General features: G+C 39.6%; 1 protein-coding gene across 5 annotated transcripts in view; it reads left to right on the plus strand.

Annotated features, from left to right (window-relative positions):
• Window positions 1-21,043, plus strand: part of Sec71 (ADP ribosylation factor guanine nucleotide exchange factor Sec71) — a 291,696-nt gene that overhangs the window by 125,362 nt on the left and 145,291 nt on the right. For all 5 annotated transcript variants that reach the window (XM_053789547.2, XM_053789544.2, XM_053789546.2 and 2 more), the window contains one exon: window positions 9,542-9,632. In XM_053789547.2, coding sequence (XP_053645522.1) covers window positions 9,542-9,632 — 91 coding nt within the window. The remainder of the gene's footprint in view (window positions 1-9,541; window positions 9,633-21,043) is intronic.

A 21,043-nucleotide genomic window follows, 5' to 3' on the forward strand; every position in this document is an offset into this window, starting at 1 on the left:
GGATTTATGAAGGATGAGGTTAATCATAGAATTGATGAGGGAAAAAAGGTGAGTGGTGCGTTGAGGTATATGTGGAGTCAAAAAACGTTATCTATGGAGGCAAAGAAGGGAATGTATGAAAGTATAGTAGTACCAACACTCTTATATGGATGTGAAGCTTGGGTGGTAAATGCAGCAGCGAGGAGATGGTTGGAGGCAGTGGAGATGTCCTGTCTAAGGGCAATGTGTGGTGTAAATATTATGCAGAAAATTCGGAGTGTGGAAATTAGGAGAAGGTGTGGAGTTAATAAAAGCATTAGTCAGAGGGCAGAAGAGGGGTTGTTGAGATGGTTTGGTCATTTAGAGAGAATGGATCAAAGTAGAATGACATGGAAAGCATATAAATCTATAGGGGAAGGAAGGAGGGGTAGGGGTCGTCCTCGAAAGGGTTGGAAAGAGGGGGTAAAGGAGGTTTTGTGGGCTAGGGGCTTGGATTTCCAGCAAGCGTGCATGAGTGTGTTAGATAGGAGTGAATGAAGGCGAATGATACTTGGGACCTGACGATCTGTTGGAGTGTGAGCAGGGTAATATTTAGTGAAGGGATTCAGGGAAACCGGTTATTTTCATATAGTCGGACTTGAGTCCTGGAAATGGGAAGTACAATGCCTGCACTTCAAAGGAGGGGTTTGGGATATTGGCGGTTTGGAGGGATATGTTGTGTATCTTTATACGTACATATATGTTTCTAAGCTGTTGTATTCTGAGCACCTCTGCAAAAACAGTGATAATGTGTGAGTGTGGTGAAAGTGTTGAATGATGATGAAAGTATTTTCTTTTTGGGTATTTTCTTTCTTTTTTGGGTCACCCTGCCTCGGTGGGAGACGGCCGACTTGTTGAAAAAAAAAAAATTGTAATAATAATAATTTGTAATAATAATAATAATTTAATAATTTAATAATAATAATAGTAATAATAATAATAATAGATTGGTAGACAGCAACCACCCAGGGAGGTACTACCGTCCTGCCAAGTGAGTGTAAAACGAAAGCCAGTAATTGTTTTGCATGATGGTAGGATTGCTGGTGTCTTTTGTCTGTCTCATAAATATGCAGGATTACAGGTATGTCTTGATACTTCTCCTTACACTTAGGTCACATTACACATTTATTTATACACCCTCATCTGAGTTTTCTTTGATTTTATCTTAGTTCTTGTTCTAATTACTTTTCCTTTTATATCCGTGGGGAAGTGGAATGAGAATCTTACCTCTGTAAGCCATGCGTGTTGTAAAAGCCAACTAAAATGCCGGGAACAATGGGCTAGTAGCCCCTTTTCCTGTAATAATTACTAAAAAGAAGAAGAAAAGTGTCAAAGTGGGAAGTCTGAATGTGCGTGGATGTTGTGCGAATGATAAGAAAGAGATGATTGTGGATGTTATGAATGAGAAGAAGCTGGATGTCCGCTTTAAGTGAAACAAAGCTGAAGGAGGTGGGTGAGTTTCATTGGAGAGGAATAAATGGGATTAGGTCAGGGGTTTCTAATAGAGTTAGAGCTAAAGAAGGTCTAGCAATAATGTTGAAGGATAAGCTATGGCAGGAAAAGAGGGACTATAAATGTATTAATTCAAGGATTATGTGGAGTAAAATAAAGGTTAGATGTGAGGAGTGGGTTATAGTAAGCGTATATGCACCTGGGGAAGAGAGAAGTATAGAGGAGAGAGAAAGATTTTGGGAAATGTTGAGTCAATGCATGGGGAGTTTTGAACCAAGTGTGAGAGTACTTGTGGTTGGGGATTTTAATGCTAAAGTGGGTAAAAATGTTGTGGAGGGAGTAGTAGGTAAATTTGGGGTGCCAGGGGTAAATGAAAATGGGGAGCCTTTAACTGAGCTATGTGTAGAAAGAGGTTTGGTAATAAGTAATACATATTTTATGAAAAAGAGGATAAATAAATATACAAGGTATGATGTAGCACGTAATGAAAGTAGTTTGTTAGATTATGTATTGGTGGGTAAAAGGTTGATGGGTACGCACCAGGATGTACACGTTTATAGAGGGGCAACTGATATATCGGGTCATTATCTAGTTGTAGCTACAGTTAGAGTAAGAGGTAGATGGGATAAGAGGAAAATGGCAACAATAAGTGAGAGGGAGGTGAAAGTGTATGAACTAAGGGGGGAGGAAGTTCGGGTGAAATATAAGCAACTATTGGCCGGGAACAATGGGCTAGTAACCCCTTTTCCTGTAAAGATTACTAAAAAGAATAAGAAGAAGAAAATTGTCAAAGTGGGAAGTCTGAATGTGCGTGGATGTTGTGCAGATGATAAGAAAGAGATGATTGTGGATGTTATGAATGAGAAAAAGCTGGATGTCCTGGCTTTAAGTGAAACAAAGCTGAAGGGGGTGGGAGAGTTTCAGTGGAGAGGAATAAATGGGATTAGGTCAGGGGTTTCAAATAGAGTTAGAGCTAAAGAAGGAGTAGCAATAATGTTGAAGGATAAGCTATGGCAGGAAAAGAGGGACTATAAATGTATTAATTCAAGGATTATGTGGAGCAAAATAAAGATTGGATGTGAAAAGTGGGTTATAATAAGCGTGTATGCACCTGGAGAAGAGAGAAGTGTAGAGGAGAGAGAGAGATTTTGGGAAATGTTGAGTGAATGCGTGGGGAGTTTTGAATCAAGTGTGAGAGTAATGGTGGTTGGGGATTTTAATGCTAAAGTGGGTAAAAATGTTATGGAGGGAGTAGTAGGTAAATTTGGGGTGCCAGGGGTAAATGTAAATGGGGAGCCTTTAATTGAGCTATGTGTAGAAAGAAATTTGGTAATAAGTAATACATATTTTATGAAAAAGAGGATAAATAAATATACAAGGTATGATGTAGCACGTAATGAAAGTAGTTTATTAGATTATGTATTGGTGGATAAAAGGTTGATGGGTAGGCTCCAGGATGTACATGTTTATAGAGGGGCAACTGATATATCGGATCATTATTTAGTTGTAGCTACAGTTAGAGTAAGAGGTAGATGGGAAAAGAGGAAGGTGGCAACAACAAGTAAGAGGGAGGTGAAAGTGTATAAACTAAGGGAGGAGGAAGTTCGGGTGAGATATAAGCGACTATTGGCAGAAAGGTGGGCTAGTGCAAAGATGAGTAGTGGGGGGGTTGAAGAGGGTTGGAATAGTTTTAAAAATGCAGTATTAGAATGTGGGGCAGAAGTTTGTGGTTATAGGAGGGTGGGGGCAGGAGGAAAGAGGAGTGATTGGTGGAATGATGAAGTAAAGGGTGTGATAAAAGAGAAAAAGGTAGCTTATGAGAGGTTTTTACAAAGCAGAAGTGTTATAAGAAGAGCAGAGTATATGGAGAGTAAAAGAAAGGTAAAGAGAGTGGTGAGAGAGTGCAAAAGGAGAGCAGATGATAGAGTGGGAGAGGCACTGTCAAGAAATTTTAATGAAAATAAGAAAAAATTTTGGAGCGAGTTAAACAAGTTAAGAAAGCCTAGGGAAAATATGGATTTGTCAGTTAAAAACAGAGTAGGGGAGTTAGTAGATGGGGAGATGGAGGTATTGGGTAGATGGCGAGAATATTTTGAGGAACTTTTAAATGTTAAGGAAGAAACAGAGGCAGTAATTTCATGCACTGGTCAGGGAGGTATACCATCTTTTAGGAGTGAAGAAGAGCAGAATGTAAGTGTGGGGGAGGTACGTGAGGCATTACGTAAAATGAAAGGGGGTAAAGCAGCTGGAACTGATGGGATCATGACAGAAATGTTAAAAGCAGGGGGGGATATAGTGTTGGAGTGGTTGGTACTTTTGTTTAATAAATGTATGAAAGAGGGGAAGGTACCTAGGGATTGGCAGAGAGCATGTATAGTCCCTTTATATAAAGGGAAAGGGGACAAAAGAGACTGTAAAAATTACAGAGGAATAAGCTTACTGAGTATACCAGGAAAAGTGTACGGTAGGGTTATAATTGAAAGAATTAGAGGTAAGACAGAATGTAGGATTGCGGATGAGCAAGGAGGTTTTAGAGTGGGTAGGGGATGTGTAGATCAGGTGTTTACATTGAAGCATATATGTGAACAGTATTTAGATAAAGATAGGGAGGTTTTTATTGCATTTATGGATTTAGAAAAGGCATATGATAGAGTGGATAGAGGAGCAATGTGGCAGATGTTGCAAGTATATGGAATAGGTGGTAAGTTATTAAATGCTGTAAAGAGTTTTTATGAGGATAGTGAGGCTCAGGTTAGGGTGTGTAGAAGAGAGGGAGAATACTTCCCGGTAAAAGTAGGTCTTAGACAGGGATGTGTAATGTCACCATGGTTGTTTAATATATTTATAGATGGGGTTGTAAAGGAAGTAAATGCTAGGGTGTTTGGGAGAGGGGTGGGATTAAATTATGGGGAATCAAATTCAAAATGGGAATTGACACAGTTACTTTTTGCTGATGATACTGTGCTTATGGGAGATTCTAAAGAAAAATTGCAAAGGTTAGTGGATGAGTTTGGGAATGTGTGTAAAGGTAGAAAGTTGAAAGTGAACATAGAAAAGAGTAAGGTGATGAGGGTGTCAAATGATTTAGATAAAGAAAAATTGGATATCAAATTGGGGAGGAGGAGTATGGAAGAAGTGAATGTTTTCAGATACTTGGGAGTTGACGTGTCGGCGGATGGATTTATGAAGGATGAGGTTAATCATAGAATTGATGAGGGAAAAAAGGTGAGTGGTGCTTTGAGGTATATGTGGAGTCAAAAAACGTTATCTATGGAGGCAAAGAAGGGAATGTATGAAAGTATAGTAGTACCAACACTCTTATATGGGTGTGAAGCTTGGGTGGTAAATGCAGCAGCAAGGAGACGGTTGGAGGCAGCGGAGATGTCCTGTCTAAGGGCAATGTGTGGTGTAAATATTATGCAAAAAATTCGGAGTGTGGAAATTAGGAGAAGGTGTGGAGTTAATAAAAGTATTAGTCAGAGGGCAGAAGAGGGGTTGTTGAGGTGGTTTGGTCATTTAGAGAGAATGGATCACAGTAGAATGACATGGAAAGCATATAAATCTATAGGGGAAGGAAGGCGGGGTAGGGGTCGTCCTCGAAAGGGTTGGAGAGAGGGGGTAAAGGAGGTTTTGTGGGTAAGGGGCTTGGATTTCCAGCAAGCGTGCGTGAGCGTGTTAGATAGGAGTGAATGGAGACGAATGGTACTTGGGACCTGACGATCTGTTGGAGTGTGAGCAGGGTAATATTTAGTGAAGGGATTCAGGGAAACCGGTTATTTTCATATAGTCGGACTTGAGTCCTGGAAATGGGAAGTACAATGCCTGCACTTTAAAGGAGGGGTTTGGGATATTGGCAGTTTGGAGGGATATGTTGTGTATCTTTATATGTGTATGCTTCTAGACTGTTGTATTCTGAGCACCTCTGCAAAAACAGTGATAATGTGCGAGTGTGGTGAAAGTGTTGAATGATGATGAAAGTATTTTCTTTTTGGGGATTTTCTTTCTTTTTTGGGTCACCCTGCCTCGGTGGGAGACGGCCGACTTGTTTAAAAAAAAAAAAAAAAAAAAAAAAAAATTGGCAGAAAGGTGGGCTGGTGCAGGTATGAGTAGTGGGGGGTTTGAAGAGGGTTGGAATAGTTTTAAAAATGCAGTATTAGAATGTGAAGCAGAAGTTTGTGGTTATAGGAGGGTGGGTGCAGGAGGAAAGAGGAGTGATTGGTGGAATGATGAAGTAAAGGGTGTGATAAAAGAGAAAAAGGTAGCTTATGAGAGGTATTTACAAAGCAGAAGTGTTATAAGAAGAGCAGAGTATATGGAGAGTAAAAGAAAGGTGAAGAGTGGTGAGAGAGTGCAAAAGGAGAGTGGATGATAGAGTGGGAGAGGTACTGTCAAGAAATTTTAATGAAAATAAAAAATTTTGGAGTGAGTTAAACAAGTTAAGAAAGCCTAGGGAACAAATGGATTTGTCAGTTAAAAACAGAAAAGGGGAATCCCCTTCCAATAGGCCTTGAGGTAGCAAGTCCTTTTCCGGGGTTACTTCCCTTCTTCTTTTAATGCCACTAGGACCAGCTTGAGAGTCACTGGCAGCCTCACCATGCCTAATCACACTATGAATGCCACTACAATTCTTAAATCTTCCAAACCAACCTTTGCTGGCCTTAAATTCACTCACATCACCACTAGTTGCAGGCAATTTCTTTACCAAATCATCATGCAACTGCCTAGCCTTTTCACAAATGATAGCTTGAGAGATGCTATCTCCTGCTATCTCTTTTTCATTTATCCACACCAATAACAGTCTCTCAACATCTTCTAACACTTGCGGTCACTGTTTTGTAATCACAGTTGCACCTTTTGCAACAACTGCTTCTTTGATTGCCGTTTTCCTGGTCACTATAGTAGAGATGGTTGATTGGGGTTTTGTGTACAACCTGGCCAGCTTCGACACTTGCACTCCACTTTCGTACTTTGCAATTATCTCTTTCTTCATTTCAATAGTCATTAGCACCCTTTTTCTCGAAGGGTTGGCACTAGAAGCTTTCTTGGGGCCCATGGTGACATATTTTGCAGAAACAAGCACCAAAAACACTTGTGAAAATATGGAATGTACCGAATGTATCCTTAGATACCAGCACACTGGCTGGCTTGTAAACACTGGCACACACGTGGACATGTCTCGGACAAATCATATACCCGGATTTTTAACGGGAACCGAGGCAAAATTTTTGCATTAGAATGTATCGCATACTTGATTTATCGGATACCGATGGCATCGCGAACCGGGGGTCCACTGTATATGGAATAGGTGGTAAGTTATTAAATGCTGTAAAGAGTTTTTATGAGGATAGTGAGGCTCAGGTTTGGGTATGTTGAAGAGAGGGAGACTATTTCCCGGTAAATGTAGGTCTTAAACAGGGATGTGTAATGCCACCATGGTTGTTTAATATATTTATAGATGGGGTGGGATTAAATTATGAGGAATTAAATACAAAATGGGAAGTGATACTGTGTTTATGGGAGATTCCAAAGAAAAATTGCAATGGTTAGTGGACAAATTTGGTAGTGTGTGTAAAGGTAGAAAGTTGAAAGTGAACATTGAAAAGAGTAAGGTGATGAGAGTATCAAATGATTTAGATAAAGAAAAATTGGATATCAAATTGGGGAGGAGGAGTATGGAAGAAGTGAATGTTTTCAGATATTTGGGAGTTGATGTGTCAGCGGATGGATTTATGAAGGATGAGGTTAATCATAGAATTGATGAAGGAAAAAAGGTGAGTGGTGCATGAGTTATATGTTGAGGCAAAAATGTTACCTATGGAGGCAAAGAAGGGAATGTATGAAAGTATAGTAGTACCAACACTCTTATATGGGTGTGAAGCTTGGGTTGTAAATGCTACAGCGAGGAGGCGGTTGGAGGCAGTGGAGATGTCCTGTCTAAGGGCAATGTGTGGTGTAAATATTATGCAGAAAATTCGGAGTGTGGAAATTAGGAGAAAGTGTGGAGTTAATAAAAGTATTAGTCAGAGGGCTGAAGAGGGTTTGTTGAGGTGGTTTGATCATTTAGAGAGAATGGATCAAAGTAGAATGACATGGAGAGCATATAAATCTGTAGGGGAAGGAAGGTGGGGTAGGGGTCGTCCTCGAAAAGGTTGGAGGGAGGGGGTAAAGGAGGTGTTGTGGGCGAGAGGTTTGGACTTCCGGCAAGCGTGCGTGAGTTTGTTAGAAGTGAATGAAGACAAATGGTATTTGGGACCTGACGAGCTGTTGGAGTGTGATCAGGGTAATATTTAGTGAAGGGATTCAGGGAAACCGGTTATTTTATATAACCGGACTTGAGTCCTGGAAATGGGAAGTACAATGCCTGCACTCTAAAGGAGAGGTTTGGGATATTGGCAGTTTGGAGGGATATACGTATTGTGTATTTTTATACGTATATACTTCTAAACTGTTGTATTCTGGGCACCTCTGCTAAAACAGTGATTATGTGTGAGTGAGGTGAAAGTGTTGAATGATGATGAAAGTATTTTCTTTTTGGGGATTTTCTTTCTTTTTGGGTCACCCTTCCTCGGTGGGAGACGGCCGACTTGTTAAAAAAAAAAAAAATAGTAATTTGTCAGAGCATCATTCCTTTCAAAAATTACATGAGAATGGGAGTGTTCGTCTTTATTTACTTTACTGTACCACTGTAGAGACAACTTGTACACAGTATAAGGTGTTTGTATGAATGTTTATGAACCATAACCAGACACATCATCTATCTGTTTACATAGTGGGTAGGGTGGCCAGGCAGGCTTCCCTATGCTACACTACCTACCACACGACTTTCTACTAATAAATACTTTTCACCTTTCACCCTACATTAAGACTACAAATATTTTAAGGTAAGTAATGAGTGTACCCTATATGCATTTGATCACTCTATGGAGCTTTAAGCATCATCGACCATAAGCATAAGCATCATTGACCATAAACAGAAATATTAATCTCAATCTTAAAATAATGAATCCTGTAATACTCCAATACTGAAACTATGTACTGTGCCAAAACAAAAGCATTTACATTGCTAAACTCACAAACTAGTATTTAGTCACTTAGCCATAATACCAACTTACCTCATAATTTGTAATATTTTACAATTAAGAATAAAACTAAGTCTGCCCGAAATGCCTAGCCATGCTAAGCGTTCTAGTGGTACACTCTGTAATCACTATTTTACTACATGTAAACCACACAATAACCAAATTTCTGTAAACTCAGCATTGTAATCCTTATAGAGAATAAACTTTGAATTTTAATTTGAATTTGAATCGTAGTATACCGTATTTTGTGTGGGTGGGGTGGCCAGGAGGGCTACCACACCTAACTTCTTACAGTAAATACTACTTAACTTTTGCCCTACATTAAGACTACAAATATTTTGAGGTAAATAATGAGTACTGTGTGTGTATTTTATTTTTTATTGTTTTTAATACCTAGTCCTATTGCTAATTTAATATATGTTAGTGTAAACTTGTTATCTGGCACTTATATGCATTTATAAGTGGAAAAATGGCGTTCTGCTTTCCGGCAGCCTGGAACCTAACCTGCGGTATAAGTAGGGCCGTACTGTACAGGTTTCCATTTCACTCAATAGGCAGGACGGTAGTATCTCCCTGGGCGGTTGCTATTTACCCACCTACTACCTAGGGCCATTGATAATTATCAATCGTAAATATTGATAGTATGTAAATTTGGCATTAATGGGTGGATAGGATTTGTTGTGTAACTTGTAAGAGGGTGTGAAAAAAGCATTAGTTCCTCATATTTTGGGTTTAACAGTTATATATCTAATGGCAGAATGTAGGGAAATAGATATGAATAGAAAGTAGATGGGTGGTTGTAGATGTGAGACTTGGAGAGAGACAGAGGAATATGAGCATTCAGAACTATATTTGTGATACACAATTGAGGCCTATTTTCAGTTCATATTTTAGTTACCTGGTTGCAAATGAATACATTTTTTTTTTATCCGTAATGTTCTTTTTACATGTACTTGAAAGGACAGTAATGGGTATATATTTATCTTTTGCAGTGTTGGTCTGTTTGCGAGTGCAGATACAGCATATGTGCTGGCCTATTCCATTATTATGCTGACTACAGATTTACACAGTGTGCAAGTCAAGGTAAATGCTGTAGCTTGTTTAAATATTTGTTTTGTTCATTGCAAATATATAATGGTTGCTTTCACTTGATTTGTTAAAGATTGGATAGCAGCATATCAAGAGGGTGTATTTTAAAGGAGAACTTGGTCATGGACTTAACGATCCATAACTTTATTTTTTCACACCTGGTTACTCAAATTATTTTTTTTAATCCACTGGCTGTCTCCCACCGTGCCAGGGTGACCCGAAAAAGAAACACTTTCACCATCATTCACACTCACTCATTCCAGAGGTGTGTATGACAGTGATAGTGTGAATGATGCTTAGTGTTTCTTTTTCAGGTCACACTGTTTTGGTGGGAGATGGCCAGGGTGTTTAAAAACTGTAGATTTGCCTAGAACTTTAGATGCAATGATTTGTGAGCATCAATTTGAATGCCCCACATATACCATACCTCTTTTTAGTGTTCCACATTTTCATTGGTAAAGGTAGTAGGTTGGTAGACAGCAACCGCCCAGGGAGGTACTACCGTCCTGCCAAGTTAGTGTAAAACGAAAGCCTGTGATTGTTTTACATGATGGTAGGATTGCTGGTGTCCTTTTTTCTGTCTCATAAACATGCAAGATTTCAGGTACGTCTTGCTACTTCTACTTACACTTAGGTCACACTACACATACATGTACAAGCATATACAGTGGACCCCCAGTTCATGATATTAATCCGTTCCTGAGAGCTCATCGTAAACCAAAATTATCGGAAAGTGAATCAATTTTCCCCATAAGAAATAATGGAAACCAAATTAATCCGTGCAAGTCACCCAAAAGTATAAAAAAAAAAACTTTTACCACATGAAATATTAAGTTTAATGCAATAGAATAATTACAATAACAACAATAACAATAGAATAATTGACACTTACCTTCAATGAAGATCTGGTGATGATTGATGGGATGGGAGGAGGGGAGAGTGTTGAACCTAGTGTTTAGAAAGGGAATCCCCCTCCATTAGGACTTGAGGTAGCTTTTCCTCCTGAGTAATGTAGGTCCTGCTTGGCAATTTCTTCCAAAACAGGCCTGTTTCATCACAGTTAAACACTTGTTCAGGTTTCAATCCTTCAGTTTCTATGTACTCCTTGAATTTATGCACATATTTTTCAGCCACTTTGTGGTCTGGACTGGCAGCCTCACCATGCCTAATCACACGATATATGCCACTACGATTCTTAAATCTTTCAAACCAACCTTTGCTGGCCTTAAATTCACTCGCATCACCACTAGTTGCAGGCAATTTCTTTACCAAATCGTCATGCAACTGCTTAGCTTTTTCACAAATGATTGCTTGAGAGATGCTATCTCCTGCTATCTGTTTTTCATTTATCCACACCAATAACAATCTCTCAACATTTTCTAACACTTGCGGTCGCTGTTTTGTAATCACAGTTGCACCTTTTGCAAGAACAGCTTCCTTGATTGCTGTTTTCCTGGTCACTATAGTAGAGATTGTTGATTGGGGTTTACTATACAACCTGACCAGCTCCGACACACGCACTCCACTTTCGTACTTTGCAATTATCTCTTTCTTCATTTCAATAGTCATTAGCACCCTTGGTCTCGAAGGGTTGGCACTAGAAGCTTTCTTGGGGCCCATTGTGACTTATTTTGCAGAAACAAGCACCAAAAACTGATAATATGGATAATATGGAATGTACTGAATGTATCCTTAGATGCGCGCACACTGGCTGGCTTGTAAACACTGGTACACACGGGAAAGTTCAGGCCACACGTGGACACGTCTCGTACGAATCGCATCGCATACCGGGTTTTGTAACGGGAACCGAGGCAAATTTTTGGCGATATAATGCATCGGTTACCGGATTTATCGGATACCGATAGCAACGCGAACCGGGGGTCCACTGTATATACACACCCCTCTGTGTTTTCTTCTATTTTCTTTCTAGTTCTTGTTCTTGTTTATTTCCTCTTATCTCCATGGGGAAGTGGAACAGAATTCTTCCTCCGTAAGCTATGCGTGTTGTAAGAGGCGACTAAAATGCCGGGAGCAAGGGGCTAGTAACCCCTTCTCCCATATAAATTACTAAATTTAAAAAGAGAAACTTTCGTTTTTCTTTTTGGGCCACCCTGCCTCGGTGGGATACGGCCAGTTTGTTGAAAAAAAAAAAATTCATTGGCTTTCAATCAAACCATTGTTCCACTGGCAGATGAACATAATGAACAGTGGTTCAATTTGAAGCCAAAGAAAACAAGCAACACTGAAAAGGTGCTGTATATGTAGAGCCCTCCTGTATACTAAACTGGTCATTAATGAGGATTAGAAATAGGGTCTAAAGTTAACAGAAGCTTGAGTCACAAAATACTATAACATAATTGAGGATAGTGAGGCTCAGGTTAGGGTGTGTAGAAGAGAGGGAGAATACTTCCCGGTAAAAGTAGGTCTTAGACAGGAATGTGTAATGTCACCATGGTTGTTTAATATATTTATAGATGGGGTTGTAAAAGAAGTAAATGCTAGGGTGTTCGGGAGAGGGGTGATATTAAATTATGGGGAAATAAATACAAAATGGGAAGTGACACAGTTACTTTTTGCTGATGATACTGTGCTTATGGGAGATTCTAAAGAAAAACTGCAAAGGTTAGTGGACAAATTTGGGAGTATGTGTAAAGGTAGAAAGTTGAAAGTGAACATAGAAAAGAGTAAGGTGATGAGAGTATCAAATGATTTAGATAAAGAAAAATTGGATATCAAATTGGGGAGGAGGAGTATGGAAGAAGTGAATGTTTTCAGATGTTTGGGAGTTGACGTGTCAGTGCATGCATTTATGAAGGATGAGGTTAATCATAGAATTGATGAAGGAAAAAATGTGAGTGGTGCATTGAGGTATATGTGGAGGTAAAAATGTTATCTATGGAGGCAAAGAAGGGAATGTATGAAAGTATAGTAGTACCAACACTCTTATATGGATGTGAAGCTTGGGTTGTAAATGCTGCAGCGAGAAGGCGGTTGGAGGCAGTGGAGATGTCCTGTCTAAGGGCAATGTGTGGTGTAAATATTATGCAGAAAATTCGGAGTGTGGAAATTAGGAGAAGGTGTGGAGTTAATAAAAGTATTAGTCAGAAGGCTGAAGAGGGTTTGTTGAGGTGGTTTGGTCATTTAGAGAGAATGGATCAAAGTAGAATGACATGGAGAGCGTATAAATCTGTAGGGGAAGGAAGGCAGGGTAAGGGTCATCCTCGAAAAGGTTGGAGGGAGGGGGTAAAGGAGGTGTTGTGGGGGAGGGGTTTGGACTTCCAGCAAGCATGCATGAGAATCTTAGATAGGAGTGAATGGAGACAAATGGTATTTGGGACCTGACGAGCTGTTGGAGTGTGAGCAGGGTAATATTTAGTGAAGGGATTCAGGGAAACTGATTATTTTATATAACCGGACTTGAGTCCTGGAAATGGGAAGTACAGTGCCTGCACTCTAATGGAGGGGTTTGGGATATTGGCAGTTTGAAGGGATATACGTATTGTGTATTTTTATACGTATATACTTCTAAACTGTTGTGTTCTGGGCACCTCTGCTAAAACAGTGATTATGTGTGAGTGAGGTGAAAGTGTTGAATGATGATGAAAGTATTTTCTTTTTGGGGATTTTCTTTCTTTTTGGGTCACCCTGCCTCGGTGGGAGACGGCTGACTTGTTGAAAAAAAAAAATTGAATCAATGGGCTAGTAATCCCTTTTCCCATTTTTTTTTTTTTTTCAACATGTCGGCCATCTCCCACCGAGGCAGGGTGACCCAAAAAAGAAAGAAAATCCCCAAAAAGAAAATACTTTCATCATCATTCAACACTTTCACCACACTCGCACATTATCACTGTTTTTGCAGAGGTGCTCAGAATACAACAGTTTAGAAGCGTACACATATAAAGATACACAACATATCCCTCCAAACTGCCAAAAGGAAAAGAAGAAAACCATCAAAGTGGGACGTTTGAATGTGCGTGATTGCTGTGCAAATGATAAGGAAGAGATGATTGTGGATGTTATGAATGACAAGAAGCTGGACGTCCTGGCTTTAACCCTTAAACTGTCCAAACGTATATCTACATTCGGAGCGCATAGCGCTCCGAATGTAGATATACGTTTTTTTTTACGTAAGAAACAATGTAAAATCGAATGTAGATCTACGTTCGGAGCGCTACGCGTGCAAACGTAGATCTACGTTTGGACAGTTTAAGGGTTAATGAAACAAAGTGGGAGGGGGTAGGAGAGTTTCAGTGGGGAGAAATAAATGGGATTAGGTCAGGGGTTTCTAATAGAGTTAGAGCTAAGGAAGTGTAGTAGCAATAATGTCGAAGCATAAGTTATGGCAGGAGAAGAGGGAATATAAATGTATAAATTCAAGGATTATGTGAAGTAAAATAAGGGTTGGATGTGAGAAGTGGGTTATAATAAGTGTTTATGCACCTGGGGAAGAAAAAAGTGTGGAAAATAGCGAGCTTTTGGGAAATGTTGAGCGAGTGTGTTGGGAGTTTTGAACCAAGTGAGAGAGTACTTGTGGTTGGGGATCTTAATGATAAAGTGGGTAAAAATATTCTGAAGGAAGTAGTAGGTAAATTTTGAGTGCCAGGGGTGAATGAAAATGGGGAGCCTTTAATTAAATTATGTGTAGAAAGAGGTTTGATTAATAAGTAATACATATTTTATGAAAAAGAAGATAAAAAAGTATACTAGGTATGATATAGAACGTAATGAAAGTAGTTTGTTAGATTAAAAGGTTGTAGTTACAGTTAGAGTAAGACGTAGATGGGACAAAAGGAATATAGCAACAGCAAGTAGGAGAGAGGTGAAAGTGTATGAACTAAGTAAGGAGGAAGTTAAGGTGAGATATAAGCAGCTATTGGCAGGAAGGTGGGCTAGTGCAAGTATGGGTAGTGGGGGAGTTGAAGAGGGTTGGAATAGTTTTAAAAATGCAGTATTATCATATGGGGCAGAAGTTTGTGGTTACAGGAGGGTGGGTGCAGGAGGAAAGAGGAGTGATTGGTGGAATGATGAAGTAAAGGGTGTGATAAAAGAGAAAAAGGTAGCTTACGAGAGGTTTTACAAAGCAGAAGTGATATAAGAAGGGCAGAGTATATGGAGAGTAAAAGAAAGGTGAAGAGAGTGGTGAGAAAGTGCAAAAGGAGAGCAAATGATAGAATGGGAGAAAATAAGGACAAAATTGAGAGTGAGATAAACAAATTAAGAAAGCCTAGGGAACACACAGATTTGTCAGTTAAAAACAGAGTAGGGGAGTTAGTTGATGGGGAACTGAAGGTATTGGTTAGATGGCGGGAATATTTTGAGAAACTTTTAAATGTCATTGAAGAAAGGGAGCCAGTAATTTCATGCACTCGCTGGGGAGGTATAACATCTTTCAGGAGTGAAGAAGAGCAGGATGTGAGTGTGGGGGAGGTGCGTGAGGCATTATGTAGAATGAAAGGGGGTAAAACAGCTGGAACTGACGGGATCATGACAAAGTTAAAAGCAGGGGGGGTTATAGTGTTGGAGTGGTTGGTGTTTTTGTTTGATAAATGTTTGAAAGTGGGGAAAGTACCTGGGGTTTGGCAGAGAGCATGCATAGTTCCTTTATATAAAGGGAAGGGGGACAAAAGAGATTGTAAAATTTATAGGGGAATAAGTTTACTGAGTATACCAAGTAAAGTATATGGTAGGGTTATTATTGAAAGAATTAGAGGTAAGACAGAGAGTAGGATTGCAGATGAGCAAGGAAGCTTTACAGTGGAAAAGGGATGTGTAGATCAAGTGTTTACATTGAAGCATATATGTGAACAGTATTTAGATAAAGGTAGAGAAGTTTTCATTGTATTTATGGATTTAGAAAAGGCATATGATAGAGTGGATAGGGGAGCAATGTTGCAGATGTTGCAAGTGTATGGAATAGGTAGTAAGTTAGTAAATGCTGTAAAGAGGTTTTATGAGGATAGTGAGGCTCACATTAGGGTGTAAGAGAGAGGGAGACTACTTCCTGGTAAAAGTTGGTCTTAGACAGGGATGTGTAATGTCACCATGGTTGTTTAACCCTTTGACTGTTGCAGGCCCCTTTCTGAAACTGTCATTCTATGTCGCAAAATTTAAAAAAAAAAAATATTTTTTCTTAAAAATGATAGAGAATCTTTTCCCAATGGTAATGACACCAAAAGTTCGAAATTTGGTCAAAAACTCACGGAATTACACTACCGCGAAGTTAGTGGTCTCGGCGACATGTACGTATCGGCGATTTCGCCGACTTTGAGCCCTGTTTTTAGCCAATTCCTCTGTTCCAGTTGACCAAACTCATAGCTATTTCTTTAGAATTCCATATTATCTATCAGTTGAGTACAAGAAACCGCCAATTTATCGATTTGAACTACCCAATAAAGTGGTCAGAAATTGGCAATTTGACCAATTTCACGCAAATAAAAAAAGATGCCAATTTCAAAATAGGGTCCAGAATAAGCAAGGTAGACATTCTTGGCACTAAAATAACATATCCTCTGTTCATTAGTCACATCTCTAGGCCCCTGTTTTATTACTATTGCTTTCTATTTTGATTTTTTATTCATACAAAAATATAAAAAATTTACTGGTATGCAGGCTACTGCATTGTTTTAAAAATGGTATAAATAATATCAGTGCACTAGTGAAAGAATATTAGACTCCCCAGTTGACGTGTATTGGACGTGTGGTGTGATTTGCTTACTCCTGAACATTGGTAAAAATCGAACATTTCCGCTAGTTTGAGCTCAGATTCAAGGTCGTTTTCATCGTGAAAGTAATGAAAACCATCTCCATTTCTGTAATATGTATTCCATTTTATCACCTAAGACCATGAAAACGAGAATACAACAATAAATACTACTAAACAAAAATACACCTCAAAGTCGGCGTTTTAATCCAAAAAAACGGTCAGTTTTTTTTTTTTCTCATTACACGCTGTGTGCTGCAGGATTTTTTTATGTGGTGCACACTGACCACACAGACCCATTCTCTCACAAGTGGGCCTACCAGGTTTCTCCTGCTTGATTTGAAGCCGCTAAAATTTATGAGTATATATACGTCAGAAACAGTGGCGCGTAAGACGTATTTATACGGCGTAAACAGTCAAATGGTTAATATATTTATAGATGGGGTTGTAAAAGAAGTAAATGCTAGGGTTCTGGGGAGAGGGGTGGGATTAAATTATGGGGAATCAAATACAAAATGGGTGTTGATAGTTACTTTTTGCTGATGATACTGTGCTTTTGGGAGATTCTGAAGAAAAGTTGCAGAGGTTAGTGGATGAGTTTTGGAGGATGTGTAAAGGCAGAAAGTTGAAAGTGAACATAGATAAGAGTACAGTGATGAGGGTATCAAATGATTTAGATAAAGAAAAATTGGATATCACATTGGAGAGGAGGAGTATAGAAGAAGTGAATGTTTTCATATATTTGGGAGTTGACTTGTCAGTGGATGGGTTTATGAAAGATGAGGTTAATCATAAAATTGATGAAGGAAAAAAGGTGAGTGGTGCATTGAGGTATCTGTGGAGACAAAGAACGTTATCCATGGAGGCAAAGAAGGGAATGTACAAAAGTATAGCGGTATCAACACTCTTATATGGGTGTAAAGCTTGGGTTGTAAGTGCTGCAGTGAGGAGGCAACTGGAGGCAGTGGAGATGTCATGTCTAAGGGTAATGTGTGGTGTTTATATTATGCAGAGAATTCGGAGTGTGGATATTCGGAGGAGGTGTGGAGTTACTAAAAGTATGACATGGAGAGCGTATAAATCTGTAGGGGAAGGAAAACTGGGTAGGAGTCGTCCTCGAAAAGGTTGGAGGGAGGGGGTAAAGGAGGTAATGTGGGCGAGGGGCTTGGACTTCCAGCAAGCATGGATGAGCGTGTTTGATAGGAGCGAATGGAGATGAATGGTTTTCAGGACCTGATGAGCTGTTGTAGTGTGAGCAGGGTAATATTTAGTGAAGGGGTTCTTGGAAACTGGTTAGCCAGACTTGAGTCCTGAAAATGGGAAGTACAGTGCCTGTAAAGGAGGGGTTTGGGATATTGGCAGTTTGGAGGGACTTCTAAACTGTCGTATTTGAGTGCCTCTGCGAAGGCAGTGATTATGTATGAGTGATGGTGAAAGTGATGAATGATGAAAGTATTTTTTTTTTCTTTTTGGTTTTTTCTTTTTGGGTCACCCTGCCTCGATGGGAAACAACCAATATGTAAAAAAAAAAAAAAAAAATTGAGGAGATAAAAGGAGGCTTCACTGCTGTATCACCACTTCCTAAACTATTTTCAGATAGGGATACATGAAATGAATTAGTTCCTATTTTCCTTTTTTTTTTTTTTTTAATCTTACTACCTTTTTTTCATTAACCCTTTGACTGTCGCAAAACCCAATCCTGAGGTGTCTCCTGGTGTCGCAAAATTTAAAAAAAAAAATATTTTTTCTTATGAAATGATAGAGAATCTTTTCCCGATTGTAAAGACACCAAAAAAACGAAATTTGATGGAAAACTGACGGAATTATGCTCTCGTGAAGTTAGCGACCTTGGCGATATTTACGAATCAGCGATTTCGCCCACTTTGAGCCCTATTTTCGGCTAATTCCATTATTCCAGTCAGCCAAACTCATAGCTATTTCTTCAGAACTCCATTTTTTCCATTGATTGAGTACAAGAAACTGCCCATTTACCGATTTCAACTACCTAATAACATGGTCAGAAATTTGCAATTTGGCCAATTTCACGAAAATTAAAAAATGTGACATTTCAAAATAAGGACCAGAATGAACAATGCAGACATTCCTGGCTCTAAAATAACATTTTCTTTGTTCATCAGTCATGTCTCCAGGCCCCTGTGATATTACTCTTGCTTTTTATTTTGAAATTTTATTCAAACAAAAAATAGAAGATTTACTGTTACGCAGACTACTGCAATACTGTAATAATTGTAAAAATTACATCAACCCATTCATGACTGCATATTAGAATGGCTATTTGGACATTTATTGGACAATGACATCATTTGTTTACTTTTGAACATCGGCAAAAATCAAACATTTCCCGTACTTTGTGCTCCATTTCCAGGTTCTTTTTATAGGAAAATTAATCAAAATCACCTCTATTTCTATAATATAGTTTCCATTCTATCAAATGAGAACAAGAAAATGAGAATACAACGACAAATACTATACGAAAATAGAACACAAATTCGGCATTTTAATTAAAAAAAACGGTCGGAGTTTTTTTTTCTCATTATGCACTGCGTGCTCCAGGATTTTTTTTATATGGTGCACACTGACCACACAGACCCATTCCCTCACATGTGGGCCTACCAGCTTTCTCCTGCCTGATTTGAAGCCGCTAGAATTTATGAGTATACAGTGGACCCCCACAGTACGGACGCCTTGCATAGCGGACAATCCGCATAGCGGACGCTTTGATCGCTAAAATTTTGCCCCGCATAGCGCCCAAAAACCCGCTCAGCGGCCTTCGTCCGAGACGCGTCCAATGTGCGGCCTGAGCCACGCTCACATGTTCCGCGGGTGGCATTGTTTACCAGCCAGCCTCCGCGGTAACATCCAAGCATACAATCGGAACATTTTGTATTATTACAGTGTTTTTGGTGATTTTTTTCTGGAAAATAAGTGACCATGGGCCCCAAGAAAGCTTCTAGTGCCAACCCTACAGCAATAAGGGTGAGAATTACTATGGAGATGAAGAAAAAGATCATTGATAAGTATGAAAGTGGAGTGCGTGTCTCCGAGCTGGCCAGGTTGTATAATAAACCCCAATCAACCATCGCTACTATTGGTACAGCTGCTGCTGCTGCTGTATCACCGTCAGCTGCTGCTGCACTGTCAGCTGCTGCTGCTGTACCACCGTCAGCTGCTCCTGCTGCTGTAGTACCGTCTGCTGCTGCTGTAGCATCATCTGCTGCTGCTGTAGCATCGTCTGCTGCTGCTGTAGCATCGTCTGTTGCTGCTGTAGCATCGTCTGTTGCTGCTGTACCACCGTCAGCTGCTGCTGCTGCTGTAGCATCGTCTGCTGCTGCTGCTGCTGCTGTAGCATCGTCTGCTGCTGCTGTAACATTGTCAGTTGCTGCTGTAGCATCGTCTGCTGCTGCTGTAGCATCGTTCTGTTGCTGCTGTAGCATCGTCTGCTGCTGCTGCTGCTGTAGCATCGTCTGCTGCTGCTGTAACATCGTCAGCTGCTGCTGCTGCTGCTGTAGCACCGTTGTTGGTGTGGCTTATTGAGAATACCAAGAAACAATTAACCCCAGAGGATTTGCCACCCAGGATAGCCCAAAAAAGTCAGTGTCATCGAAGACTGTCTAACTTATTTCCATTGGGGTCCTTAATCTTGTCTCCCAGGATGCAACCTACACCAGTCGACTAACACCCAGGTGAACAGGGAAAATGCCTGGAACTAGTGCTCATATTGGTGAATTTAGAGCCAGCAAAGGTTGGTTTGAGAGATTTAAGAATTGTAGTGACATACACAGTGTGATAAGGCCTGTTCTGGAAGAAAATACCAAACAGGACCTACAGTACTCAGGAGGAAAAGGCACTCCCAGGACACAGTGTCTCATCAGTCATTGCTGCATCTTCAATAAAGGTAAGTGTCATTTATTCTTCATTTAGTAGAGTAGTACATGCACAATATATATTGTGCATGTACTACTCTACTATTGTGCATGTATCCTTCTCTTTGTGTGTAGGAAAATGTATATTTCATGTGGTAAAATTTTTTTTTTCAAACTTTTGGGTGTCTTGCACGGATTAATTTGATTTCCATTATTTCTTATGGGGAAAATTCATTCACATAGCGAACATTTCGCATAACAGCCAGCCCTCTTGCATGGATTAAGGTCGCTATGCGGGGGTCCACTGTATATACGTCAAACACGGCACCTCGTAAACGTATATATAGGGCCGCGACAGTCAAAGGGTTAAAGTGTAACCCTCTGTATCTCTTATATTCTCAAAATCCTTTTTAGGAAAATTTCTATCTCAAATATAGTGTACTGAGTGCTCTTAACCCTTTCAGGGTCCGTCCCGTAGATCTACGGCTTTACGGTGAGTGTCCAAACCGTAGATCTATGCCATGAGCTCAGCTCACTCTGATAAACTGTGAGTGGTACATTTGGGCCTAGATATGAGAGAATACATCTATGTGGTATGTGTGCACCACATAAAACAGATCCTGCAGCACACTGTGTATAATGAGAGAAAAAAACTGAAATCATGATTTTTCGATTAAAACAGCAACTTTGCAGTGTTTTTTCGTATGTTTTTTATAGTTGTATTTGCGATTTCTTGGTCTCATTTGATAGAATGGAAGACATATTACAGAAATAGAGATGATTTTGATTGGTTTTAGCACTGGAAATGGCTTGAAACTGAG

Source organism: Cherax quadricarinatus, chromosome 68, assembly GCF_038502225.1.
Source record: "Cherax quadricarinatus isolate ZL_2023a chromosome 68, ASM3850222v1, whole genome shotgun sequence".
NCBI classification, from domain to species: Eukaryota; Metazoa; Arthropoda; class Malacostraca; order Decapoda; family Parastacidae; genus Cherax; species Cherax quadricarinatus.